Here is a 13810-nt window from a genome sequence, read left to right on the forward strand (position 1 = left end):
GTAGGTACACAATATATTTTCGACGAATTTGAACAGCACTTTAAACATGTGTGAAAAAAAGTTTCAGCGCTTACTGAGAATCCTGGGCGACCCAACAGGCTTACGAAGCGGCAAAGAGGCAAGACCTTGACATCCCATCGTGGGAGGCCTAGGCCCAGCCAACTGAACTGCTGGTGCTCATTAAAGTTCACTCTCTCTCTCTCTTACTGATAATCTACGAGCTGTGTATGCACGGAGATCAACCCATCAGCTTATTGTCACGTCTGCCTGCCCCCAGCATCAGAGAAGCGCTCTCAGAACGAGCCGGCATTGCTACGTCCTCGTCTTTTGTACCCCCAAAAGCCGAGTCATCGGGTGTGAGAAGAGTGCATTAGCATATACATATACTGAAAAATATGTCACAACTTTCGCTCACGGGCAAATCCTAAGAGTGGCAAGACAGGCCGCCAGAACAATATGGTTCTGAGCCGCGCGTAAACCAGGCGACCTTGGAAGCGACCTTTAGATATGCTTGGACGGCGCTTATATGATGCCTCCTTTAAGCTGCAGCAAAGACATCTGTGATCAGTCAGACATGGTTTGTACATTTTGTGCGGGACATGTGTTGCATTAACCCAATATATAGCCGAATGTTCTGCAGAAATTCACTTTGACGATTACTGCCGACATGCAAACTTCCTCTGTTGTTCTAATTAAGTACACGGTTGAACATACTAAAAAGCGGGCATGTGGAACATGCTACAGTGCCGCCACGAGCACACTTTATGTCCAACTCGAGTGCAGCCATCTTGAATGCACCTGCTGCCTTCTCTCTGCCAACTTTCCTGACAGAAAACAGCGAGTGACTGAAGCTGGTCTTGCTCAACACAGGAGAAGGAACTTATTGGGAAGCCAGCACTGATGTGGAGGGAAATCATAGCATGAATAAAATCTACTACTCGATTTTTCAATTCGGTATATATAGTGTACAAACCCGTGCAGTGCCGCATGTGCCACGGAGCCCCTCTTGCTCTATCTGCACAAGCGAGCACCTCACTTCGTTGTTTTCAACACAAAAGGAGCGCCAAACGTGCTGTGCAAGGGCCACCCCAGCTGACACAGTCGCGCACTTTGTCTCTGCGAGCACTTCTGCATTACTACACGCACTCCCCTACATCAGCGCGATGCGGCGATTGCATGCCGCCGTGTCTGCAGGCGCCGCCTTTTATCAGTATGAGGTTTACCCAGGTCGACGAGCGATGAAAGCAATAATGCAACGTGAACAGAAGTATTGGCAACAAAAGCAGCACATATTTTGTAAAGTGTGAAAGTGCACAGATTGGACTGGATACACGGCGATGAACTTAACACCGCTTTGACAGCCATCAATCTAGCTCGTATGTGTGATCTTGGGACCAGTCACTGATGAGCCACCAGTACAAATATTTCGCGGCAAATATTCCATGACAGCTTGCAGCCCACTACCACATCATCCAACAGCTAATTTTCATCACAGCCACACGGCCTAATCAGCGCTGGTTCGTCGGGTGTCAACAACCTTCATGTCAGATGTGGCAAATCATGCTGAACCTGACAATGAAACAGTGCCGCTTTTTACTGTTGGTGCTGACAGCGGTCACCCCACACAGCGCTAAGGATAGCTATGCATGGAAAGCTTACCTGTATTTTGGAGAAAAACTGGAATGCAAGGCTCTCTATGCAACAAAAGATTGCCATAAAATACAGGTCTGCTATTAAACTGAGAATCTCAGTGGTATTACAAATGCCAATAATTCATTAACTTCATAGAGGAAAAAGCACTTGATTCTATTCAACAGGTAATATATTGATAAAAAATTATTTTCTAGGACCTCATACACTAGAATTGAGCTGTAATGAGTGCTGACAATAATTCAAAGTTCCTTTTAATAAGAGTAGACTGCACCATATATCTTGATTTCCAAGTACCTAAGTTACTGATACGTTGCCACCTTCATGTTATGCAATGATGGGAGACTACTGAGCATGTGCAGCACTGTGCTTTCTTGCCCAAAATTTGTAAGCATTCAAATTTGTAAAAAAACTTTCTGATATTTAATTTGATATTCAACTCTATTTTACTTCATTCAATTCAATATTTAATTCAAAATCTACTATTTGGTATTCACACACCCCTAATATTACCCTAGCTTTAGGGTTGCTTTACTTTCCTCTGGCCTGCCTAAATTGCTTAAAGCTGCCTCTACTCCAGCGCATTTTGTTAAAATCCAGTAAAGTGTAGCATGTTTTTTCATTACTGTGTATATGCCTTGTTTTGCACACATGTGCAGGTTTGCTGCCAAATATGGCAGCACTGAAGTGAATGTGTGCACTGAGTACTGTAGTTAACACTACCCACAGTCCCTAAATAAGAGCTAGTTGACATAAAACCTATCACAAGGTGTAGAAAACAAAATGAACAGTTTTGGTCCTACAAAGACTGAATCTGGGCCCGCTGACTGGATAGTGAGCATTTCGCTAATACACTATGAAGAATGGCCTTGTTCTCAGCCTTCAGTCTAACATCTACTGCCCACAAGTGCTTGTACCTCCAGCGACATCCCACCTTGCTTTGCTTTCACTGACAACATACTGATGACACTTCCATTCCAGCCACTCTCTCTCTCTTAGACTAATGCACAAGGATTCTCTTATGTATTCATGGCAATGAACCACTTGCGTAGGGAAGACATCTGTCATTAGGTGCTTGGAAGGAGCTTTACAGATGTCCTCACTAATGTGCTAGAGTGGAGGCTTAGGCAAGTCAGTATTTCATGATCTTCTATATACAGCACGCACAGTGACGAGGCATGATACAAAGGTACATGAAAACAGAACTTACTCACAGCCGAAAGACACCGTATTTACACAATTCTACCATGCGCCCGAATCTAAAGCACACCCAATATTCATGGGCTTAATTAAAGTAACAAAATAAATGTGCACCTGAAGGTAAAATGCCCACGATTCATAAAAGAATAATATAGCATGTTCCTGCAATCGCAGTCAGAAAAAAACTAGACTTGGAGAATTTACCTTCACAGAAGAGAAATATCTTTTTTTAGATGAGCTTTCATAATGAAAGTGGCACGTTGCCGTCACCATTTGCTGTTCATTGGCCACAGGTAGTATCCACATACGGCAGTATTACTACTGACACTTTCACAAGATTTTACCCAACTCTGCATCGGATTTGACAAAACATGTTGCCAATAGCATTCCTGGCACTCTGCGCAAATAGCGAGCTTGGCATGGCTTCAGGAACACTGGTGGCCTTATACACCCATGCATCCAGTGCTGAGGCACGCAAAATCTTGCGAAATTAATCGTGGTCGAGCAAAATATGAACCCATATATGCCTTCAAGAGAACATGCTCTGCTATCATCTTGTGATAATGACGACGCTGTGTGTGATGGCTGTGATGGTAGGCTTTCCTTCTTGTACTCCAATGTAATGCATGTACCATTTTCAGACCCATTTTTTTTACGAAAAGGTTCATATTTCATTAGGAAAAAATGCTGTGGTATTACATGCCAACACCACGACATGATTATGAGGCACACCGTAGCAGGCAACTCTGGATTAATTCTCACCACCTGGGGTTCTTTGAAGTGCACTTCAAGACCAACTGCAACAAAATTTTCGACTGCGTAAAAAGCCCAGTTTCAGATACTTCAAACATGCAGCAGCCTCTGTGCAAAATTTTATGCTTGAAATACAGGTTAATGTGTCACAAAGAGCTTGAAAAAATTGATGTCTTTCATACCGAAGCTGAAAGAAATGCCGCCATTATCACTCGGCGGAAGTGACGTACAGTGAAGAACGTGGAGTACCAGCACCTGGGCTGGCTGCTTTCCCAGGCCACCTTGAGAGGAGGCTATGGCTTTCTTTACTTGTATTCCTTGTAGTACTTGTTGCGGTGTATCAGTAAACAGGTCCCACATGTCTGCTAGTCACAGAGTTAGTATACCTTGTTAGCTGCTTCGTGCGCTGTGACAATGCTGTTGCACGCCCGCGATGTTCTTTAATACGAAGTATTCAAGAGTCCAGCCGGTTTTCTCTATTTGGTTGTCTACGTTCAATAGCAGGGCCTCTATGTGTTCTGCCTCCACTAAAAGAATAGCGCATTGGAGTGGCCAAGCTAAAGGTGTGGTATAGTATAGCTTAATGTGGGTGCGATCCATGTGGGGCGCAGTTATGCTAAAAACTGGATGCTCTACAAGTTTATATAGGTGCTCTGTGGCTCTACAGTCTAGTGTGGCTGGCACGGGAATAGAACATGTCTTATCACACACTAGCTTAGCTTACCAGCAGCATGCTGTTCGGGTTCAGAGAAGCGCGCGTGTTGGGTTTGCACCTTCAACACACAAAGAAGTGCTTGCTCGCTGCGCATTCGTCTGCTAGTACTGCGGCACCTGTTGATCACCATGCTACTGTGGGTCACGTTTAAAGTGCAGGGTAAAATTTTTGCAATCTTGGCGTCTCCAGCATGGCATATCAGGCTTCCCCGGCCGCTGCCTGGCACGCTGGAAGCTCCGAACTCGTCGACCGGTCAGACAACTACCGCCTTCTGTAGTAAAGGATAAGTAGCTGAGGCTTGGCATGGCCCGGCTAGAGGGGCTCGGCACTAAGTGTGCGTAAACTCATGGACAGATGGGCAGTACTGTGGCCTGGATAAAGCTTCACCTATTTCACTTTGGTGGCATTGCATTCCTGCATGGCTTGCAGCTGTATCTACACTATGGCTGCCATGTCGCATTCTTTGCGACAAATGCAGCATGCGGTTCCTGCTCGTTTCTGGCACTGTGTCCGAAAGTATTTCGTTTGTCTATTTCATTGCGTATGATGTAGAGATGCACAAAATAAGATGATGCACTACCAGAAATGATTGCTCGGTAATATCACCCTCAATTACAACTTACCTTTGAACATGACCTTTGGTTTTCGTCCGCCATTGCGGCATATGGTACATATTTCTAGGGGTGGGAAGCCCTGCCCAGCCGAAGGACAACAGGAAATGGACGATAGAAGTACCGACTAACAACTGGTTTATTTTTTCAAACAAGTGATTAAATACACAGAGAATCGGATCACATTCAGTCACCAACTCGGCCAGCTTGCTGTGGTAAATTAGGCATATAGTACTTACAGTCAACATGAGAAAGCATTTGCCAAGCAGATCTTGATAAGTAAGTGACTGTGCTGTTGAAATGTAGCTTATGCAGCTTCGTCAATTGCAGTTTACATGCTTTGTGCGGGTTGGCTAGTTTATGTCGCATTTGCCTGCTGCGCCGCGGTTCATGCTTTAAATTCGCTCTGAAAGCTGGGAGAGGAAAGATGTGTTCGTCCTTTCGCTACTCAGCATTGTGTACTGCACTGTCACTGCCTGCGTTCGAGTATGTATTCGAGCACCTGATGGCCACGCAATGCATCGGCATTCTTGCAACAGCTCAAATTGTGAGCACAACAGGGAGAACGCACGCCGAGAGAGATACCCATCAACTCGCAAATCATGAGCAAGCAATGCGCCTGGCTGCCTAGATGCAACGTGGCGCAACTAAGAGATCAACACTTGCATACGGTTCTTCGATATTCACCATATCCGGATTGCTTCTGCTTTGCCGCCCAGTGCATGCACCGTCTGTATAGGCGCTACTTAATAGCTGCTAATAACTAAATTCGGAAATTACATGCCTTACAGCTTCATCAAGATTACTATTAGAGTATATGCTTGGCATTTATCATCAATTTAGCTCAAGTGAAATTTCGTTGCAGTTGGTCTTTAATGTGTGGTACAAGGGCACTTTTGCGTTTCATCCATATGAAAATGCGACTGGGATTTGTATAAATATGGTACCTAATCTTTCTCATTATAAATAAATAACCTTTAGATAAAAAAAAAATGTTTTATTTGAAAGTCAGCACAGTATGCATGCTGTGTGCAGAAAGGTTCCCACTGAAGGTTTCATGTACTCACCTGTGCGTTGGATTGCGCTACCTTGCGTGGCACCACTGGCATAGTTTCATCCTCAGTAGCCGAGCTTGTGCCTCCACCGCTGCCCTTCAAATGCTGCTGGTTGCAGCCCGAACTCAGTGAGCCGCTGTGTGGTGCACCGAGGCGTGAGGAAGATGACGTTCCTCCTTCTGCGTAGGGGGGCGGTGTGGCAGACGAAGAAGAGCACGATGGGGTGGGCCCCAGCGGAGGTGGGGAAGGACTGGGCACTGCCCCCTTCGGAGAGGAGCCTCCCTCAATCGCCCCACCTCCAAGATCTGCTGGCCCCCGCCTTGCCACATTGCTGGTTATTGACACAGTCAGGACAGGGTGACGACCTATGACTGGCAATGGTTGTGCTTCTTCTATCAGTGTTGGAATGCTGCATGAAGAAGGAGCACACAAGCACAGTAAGAAATTGTCAAGAGATAATACACAAGAAACTTGCTGATCCGATACCATTTTATGCCATTTGCTGGCACCAATGTTCGTAATCGAGACAAAAAAAAAATTACACAATACAGTCACACTTCTTTTTCACCAGTTAATACATTCCTGGAAAACACAGCCTTTCAACACCAACATTCAGTACATTCCCAAACTGCGATTGTATTAAACATTTCCCAGCCACTAGATCCCATGTGAACAAGAAGAAAGTGAAAGCAATTGAGGGAAGTATGTGCAGACCACAGCAGTTTCCTGGCATTACTCGCCCGCTGTTGACACTTAAAAAGCCAGCACAAACTCAGTTCCCTCCTCAAGTACCAACCAACTTCCTTGCGAGCTGTCACACTCACAACTATAGTCGCCAACCCTATTGCGATAAGCATATTCACCCATCTGTTTCACAGTGTGTGGTGTAGTGCTGGTGGAAGCATACAGCATACCTTTAATAGGCAATAACCCAAATGTGTCGCCTTTTCATGATGCAGGGGGGGCAAAGTGAGCGTCACGTTTCGAGCATCATAATCTGGCATTGTTCACCAGCTCAATATTGTTTCAGACTATGCAACATGAAAACAAAAAAAGCGCGTTACAGGTTGCTCGGGCCCCACAAGGTGGAGGCGCATCGGCGTCTCGTGCCACAACAATTGTCAAGTGGGCATTTCAAAACGTCCCACCAATATGTGCCGCCCAAAGAAGCTGCTGACCCAGGTCAAATTCGAGGAGGGTAAATGTAAGAAAATGACAATGCACATCTCGGACTGTTTGGGCCTGGCAAGCTCAGTGCACGTAGGTGGCTTGTGCTGCAACACAAGCCTGCAATGGTCCATACAATGCTTCACATTACATAACAGTGGAGTCTACTGAATCTTTTTACTGACTGCGGATCATAAGTTTTCCCGGTTAGTATGGCAGCGCAATATGACGAAGACAGAATGCAGGAACACACAGGACAGCTGTCCTGTGTGTTTCTGCCTTCTGCCTGCATCATATTGCGCTGCCCCTTCAGTTTCTTTCCCGTCTTTTTCCAAAACATATGGATGAGGTTCTACTGTACATGAGCCACTCAGTATAAAAAGACATGCAAACCCTGTATTATGAACCGGGAAAAAAGACATGCGCAGAAAATCCCCATTAACTCAAAGTTGTAAAAGCCGCGAAAAATTTCTAGACAAGCCAAGTAACGAGATAAGCAAAACTCGGCTTATCTCCAGTAGGGAGCAAGGTCAACAAGTCAAGTAGGGAACACGGTCACCTTAAGCTGCAAACAGAGAGCAGAGAAGAAAATACAATAGAACCTCGCTGGCCACACATAGACCCCACGCAGCCACTAAGTTTTTCGCAAAAGCTCAATATTCCAAGAGCGGTATTTTCGGGAAATCACTTTTGTGAAGTACAGTGCGACTCAGCACTTGACATGCCAACAGGAATCCAACAGCAATCCTCACACAGCCAACCAAACGCTGGTGCATATACACCAAAAAAGCAATCGGCTGGGAATACCGCCCCAGGGCTGCAATTTTGTAGCCATGCCTTCCACTCGATTATATGCTACTCTCATATCCACTGCTCTCAACTGGCTTATCCCATTGACAATGCAGGCGGAGCTTCACTAGGACTACTGACAAAGTGCAATAAGAAATGGCATCGAAAAAGGCACTGGAAATTCCTTGTTAAGAAATGGCATCAGAAATGCCTCATCTTGGCTAATGCAGCGCACCGATCCACAAATATAGAAGCGCAGAGCACCACGAATATGAATAAGCATATTGACGCTGCGCGCACAGATAAGCATGCATGTTGCAGAGGTCGCGTAAATTCTCACGCTTATTGCACTTTGTCAGAAGTTAGAGCGATGCTCTGCCGGCATTATCAATGAGATCACAGCCGGCCATGAACAGCGGATGATAAGAGTCGCATAGAATCAAGACGAATTGGCTACAAACTTGTGATCCTGTCACTGTTTGGCAATATTACGGCTGCACACGAAGTATGGGAACCTTTTGGTGACTTCTTTCCTGACATTTTCGCAATCGAGCTTTTGAGATATCCATAGCGCGGCACAAAGGCATTTCAAGAAAAGTGGTGAAAGATACATGGAGTTGACTCCAGGCCAGGAAATAATTTTGACTTAACCAAGATTTAAATATAATGCTAATGAAAGATCCTGCTTTATCACAAGTCTTATTGAGATTGCCTTCTGGGGAATATGTAGATGATTCTGTTTACATGATGTGCAGTAGGCAAGATCACAAAACACAACATTAAAAAAGAAAAAAATGAAGTACAATGAAAGTAAGCAACAAAACAAATTTATAGCACCATTCCATCCAAGACAGCGCTTTACTGTCTTGGATGTCAATCCCATCGCATTACCATTATCACAGTGCCATTGTCGTCATTATGCTGCTGCCACGCTGCTAACACTATCACTGCTTTGCAAAGTAAATGACTTAGAAATATGGCTAAAGTGAGAAGGTCCACGTCATTTTTTTTTTCTCTCTTCACTTATGTGGCATGACCCTAGCGTAACGTGTATGATGCTATTCTTGCAACTGCAGGCTCTTCAGGGCTTTCTTTTGTGCCAATGAAGTTTTTGTAATGTGCATATATCAGACAGATTTTCGTGTAAGTCAAGTAGGGAACAAGGTCATCTTAAGCTGCAAACAGAGAGCAGAGAAGAAAATACAGTAGAACTTTGCTGATACGCTCCTGTTGCATACGTTTTTCCAGCGCCAAAGCTTGGAATTGGGAACTCGCCTGCCTGTCTCATGTGAAAACGCTGGCACGCAGACAGTTTCTCATTTCGGTACCACATCTTCTCCGGAATGGTTGCATGTGGCATTCACAGCTATCACCGCCAATCCTATTGCAATAAGTGTCTTTGCCTATCTGTTTCCCAGCGCGTGGTGCTGTCAGAAGAATAGCAATTTTAATAGGTAATAACCGAAATGCACCACTATTCCCTGCTGCAGACTGCAATCGTATACGTTGTTCGGCCGCTGGATCCAATGTGAACAAGGAAAGGCCCGAGGCACGTGCAATGGAGAACAGTATGTAATCGTCCATCTCGCGTGAAAACGACAGCGCACACAGTTTCTCATTCAAGTGCCAGCAAATATCCACCCAGTTCGTCTCACGCTGCATTTACAGCTATCGATGGCAAACCTATTGCAATAAGCATCTTCACCTACTCACTTCACAGAGTGTGGTGCGTAGTGCCGTTGGTAGCGTACTGCATGCTTTTAGTAGGCGATAATCCAAATTTGCCGCCATTCCCTGCTGTAGGTGGTGAGATGTGGGCATCACTTTCGTTTTGCTTTGGCGGCATCTGGTGTCGGTCACTAGCTCAATGTTGTTTTGGTTTCCCGTCCCCCTCTTAAACCACCACGCAATAGAAAAACAACGAAACGCATTTCGGGCCGCCGGAACACCACCAGCTCGACGCACGTTGGCATCTCATGCCGCAACGATCAGTGCAACACTTCATATAGTGGTTCTGCTGTGCCCATAGTGTTGTTTTGTAATGGTGCATGACTGTTTTGTCGTTTGAAAACTGCTAATTTGCGGCAATGTCGAGGAAAACCCAGGACCTACCCAGAAAGAACCGTACGAGCAACTATTAGAAGGTCAGACAGAAATTCCCAAGGAACTACAGTCAAACCTACTTATAACAATATTCAAGTGCCACGAAAATTCTGTTGTTATAATCGATAATTGTTATAACCAGGTCGCATGAAAAAAAAAATCAAAATGGGGGATGGTATAGCTGCTCCGAGAAAACTACAATGGCGGGGAGGCCAGTTCTCCTCCCCACGACTTTCCTCCATCCGGCTTCTGATTGTGTTGACTCGTTTAACTGTTTAACTCTGCTTCCTGAGCACTGGGATCGCATGTTAACAAGCTGCGACTGCTTGCGTTCAAGAAAGGCACTGCTATAACTGCAAACGGGGATCATGGGCGGCAAGCAACATACAAGCTCCGTCGAGGCATCGCCTTGGTGGCCCCAAAAGGCGCCTTTTAACAATGTGGAAAAGTTGCTGCGGCAGCATCTCAGCTTGACAAATCCAGACGAAACGCTGGGACGAAAACGCCACAAGCATCTCACCACATACTTCCCAATGGCTTGTACAAGAAAACTGCATGTCTGTCAGCCGTGCTTGCTTTAGGTGAAGCTTGCCAACATCCTTCTCCAAGGCATCCAGGTGCTCCACGTAGTGAAGCGGAAGGTCCCTCACAAAAACAAGCCTATCAGGGACCTCTACGGGACCTCACGCAGGGACAATGTTAAGGCAGCCTGCCCTACTGCATCAGCACTGCAACTGTGGCCATCACTGTCGCCATCCGATGCAAGCATGTTCGCGATGATCGCCTCATAGGTTAGAAGCACTTTCTAAATCTATAGCAGCGCACTTTTTTTTCACCAGCAACGTTATGCATTGCTGATGATCAGCAGGCGGATCAGCCATGTTCCATCAAACGAGGCTGAGGAACTACGCGGCCAGGAACGACTTCGACGCAACGAACAGCGACTTACCTGTTAGCATAATTGTGCAGAATGAGGGCCCACCCACAACGCACCATCTGGGAGCAGCGCCCACAGCGCCAGCAGTATTGTCAGCGCAGTTGGGACGGCCCATTCGTGTTTCGGAAGATGGCACAGCCGAGAGCTTTGGGCGCAGCCCATTTGTGTCCGGAAGGGTGAAAGGGTGACAGCAAGGATGCGCGCAAGGCTGGCATGCATCTCTCATCGACAGGTGCACGGCAGCAGCTGGGGTGGTGGGCAAATGTGCAGTGGCTCGCATTCCACTTTTAGTTTTTTCTTTTCAAGGATTTCGCATTCCATTACTTTTCGGCATGGACACCCAACAGCCAGACTTCATCGTTATAACCGATAATGTGGCATGGGGACATTGAGCGGGTCATTTCCCCATAGAAAACATACAAAGGTTGACGGTGCAGCACCTTTTCATTGTTATAATCGATATATTGTTAAAACCGGTATCGTTATAAGTGAGTTTGACTGTACTAGAAATAAAAACTCAATGCGCTGAACTGAAAGAACAGATGCAAGGCTGTAGGTGTACTGTTGAAAATACAGCGTCTGAGCGCTTAGTGAAGCATGAAAATGCTGATAAGTTGCAGGCCACATCGAAATCGTTTGAACATGTGATGTCTTTTCAAACTAGAAAGCTAACAGACCTTGAATACTATAGTAGACACTCTAATTTAATTATTCGTGGTATACCTGAGACTTCAGTAGATTCAGAAGAAGAACTAAAGAACAAGGTTGTGAAGAGTATTTTTCATGCATTCCCTCACTTCATGAGTGAAATAAAGGATATTATATATCCTTATTATTGACATTTAACTTCCATTGTTTAAGGCCACAATGGAAAATAAATGCCACCAAAAAAATTATCTGTAAGGCATAGCTAGATAGCATAAAGCGTAAGAAATGAAGGATAGCAAGCACATCTTTTATTTGACATTTAATAGATACAGTAAAACCTTTTTAATTTGAAGTCATCGGGACTGCTAAAAATCTTCGGATTGACCAAACACACACAAAAAAAGATGCAACCCAGGCAAAAAATTTCGCTGCAGGAATGCCCTACCTTTATTCGGCGATCTTTGGATTACTTAAAGTAATCAGAGATGCTGGTTTGCTGCGTCCTGTAGTTTGAGGCTCCAAGGGTCGTGCTTATTTGGCCAACTACATGCAGCATTTGAGAATTTCCACCGTGGCACTCAACAAAACTGCAGATAACGTTCAGCGATCCAATAACTTCTCCGAGAGCAGGTGCTCAGAAGGGCTTGTTAGCATCGTCGTCATTGCTGTCATCGCACATGGTCACATCAGCGGTAGCTTCACTCAAGTCTGAGTAGCACGTTTGTTGATCTTTTTCAAAGTTCAGATACTCGGCAAAGCTGACTGCACCGGATTCACTATCCTCTGCAGAGAGTGCATTGATGCAGTCGCAATACTCGGCTCCTTCTTCATCAATTGCACACAAACAGTCAGCATCAGCATCGATGGTGCTTTCCTTCAGGAAGCCAGCGTGTTCAAAACATTGCATGATCAAAGTGGGTTCCACTTGCTTCCATGCATACACAATAAGACATATGGCCCCGAGGAGGTCGATGGAGTGCTCCTTGCCGTAGCCGTAGCAAAGGAGCATGCGCTTGAGCAGGTGGTGACAGTAAATCTTCCTCGTGTGGTGAATGACGCCTTGGTCCATTGGCTGCAAGATAGACGTGGTGTTTGGAGGAAGAAATACCATCCTGATAGCTTTCAGGTGTGGGATGTCACCATGCGCCGGGCAATTATCAGCAACAAATAGTACATTCCTGCCTGTGGCCACGAACTTGCGGTCAAGCTGCCGAATACAATCTTCAAGTATTGCGCCTGTGACCCAGGCTTTTTTGTTGTGCCAGTAGATAAGCTCATCCCTTGGGGTGCAGCCGCACACATTTAAAGCAGCGAGGCTTCCCATTCTTTCCAACTACGAGTAGTGGCAGCTTGTGTTTACCGCACGTTTGCGCCGAACAGAATGGTAATTCTTTCCTTGCCCTGCTTTCAACCCTTGACCACGGTGTCCTTCACTGTTAACGTTTTCGTGGGCAGCACCTTGTAAAAAAGGGCTGCCTCATCAAGCTTGTGCATATCGTCTGCACCGTACTCGCTAAGCAACGGAGCCAATGTGTGCTTCTTCCAGTCGTCGACGACGCTCTCGTTTGCACTGCCACTCTCGCCACAGACGGCTACGAAGGTCAAATTATTGTGCTCTTTAAAACAGCTGAACCATCTATTGCTACACTGTAACTCTTTGTGCCCGAGTTGTAGAGCCAAGTCGTAGGCCTTCTCCCGCAGTATTCTTCCAGTGACTGGACGGTGGGCTGCGTTTGCTTTCTGCAGCTAGCGAAGCAAAGCTGATTCCAAATCTTGGTATGTGGGAGCCCGTACTCGCGACCGCTTCGAAAAATATGTCTTGCTGTAGGCCTCCAGTACTTTCGACTTGTCCTTCAATATTGTGGACAACATCGAGAGGGGCACGCTGTGCCTTTCAGCCAACTCAATCTTTGAACACGTGTTCTTATCCACTTCTTGGATCAAGCAGAACTTTTGCTGCAGCGTTAAAGTCTTATACTTTGGCATTTTTGCTCACTGGCACTTCTGCACAGTTCGGAAAAAAATAAGAACACCACGCTAGCTGCAACCCCCCCTAACAACGCACATAAAGAAATGGCGCAGACCGGCGTTGCGTGCACACACGTCGCCGCAGGCGCAGAGAAAGAATCGGTGAATGGCAGCCAGTGGCAGCGGCAATGAACACGCGCTGACACTGCAACCG

General features: G+C 45.8%; 1 protein-coding gene across 2 annotated transcripts in view; it reads right to left on the bottom strand.

Annotated features, from left to right (window-relative positions):
• melt (ventricular zone expressed PH domain-containing protein melted) overlaps positions 1 to 13810 on the bottom strand; it is a 105221-nt gene that overhangs the window by 35363 nt on the left and 56048 nt on the right. For both annotated transcript variants that reach the window (XM_065427622.1, XM_065427621.1), the window contains exon 11: positions 5997 to 6393. In XM_065427622.1, coding sequence (XP_065283694.1) covers positions 5997 to 6393 — 397 coding nt within the window. The remainder of the gene's footprint in view (positions 1 to 5996; positions 6394 to 13810) is intronic.

This window comes from Dermacentor albipictus, chromosome 2, assembly GCF_038994185.2.
Source record: "Dermacentor albipictus isolate Rhodes 1998 colony chromosome 2, USDA_Dalb.pri_finalv2, whole genome shotgun sequence".
NCBI lineage: Eukaryota > Metazoa > Arthropoda > Arachnida > Ixodida > Ixodidae > Dermacentor > Dermacentor albipictus.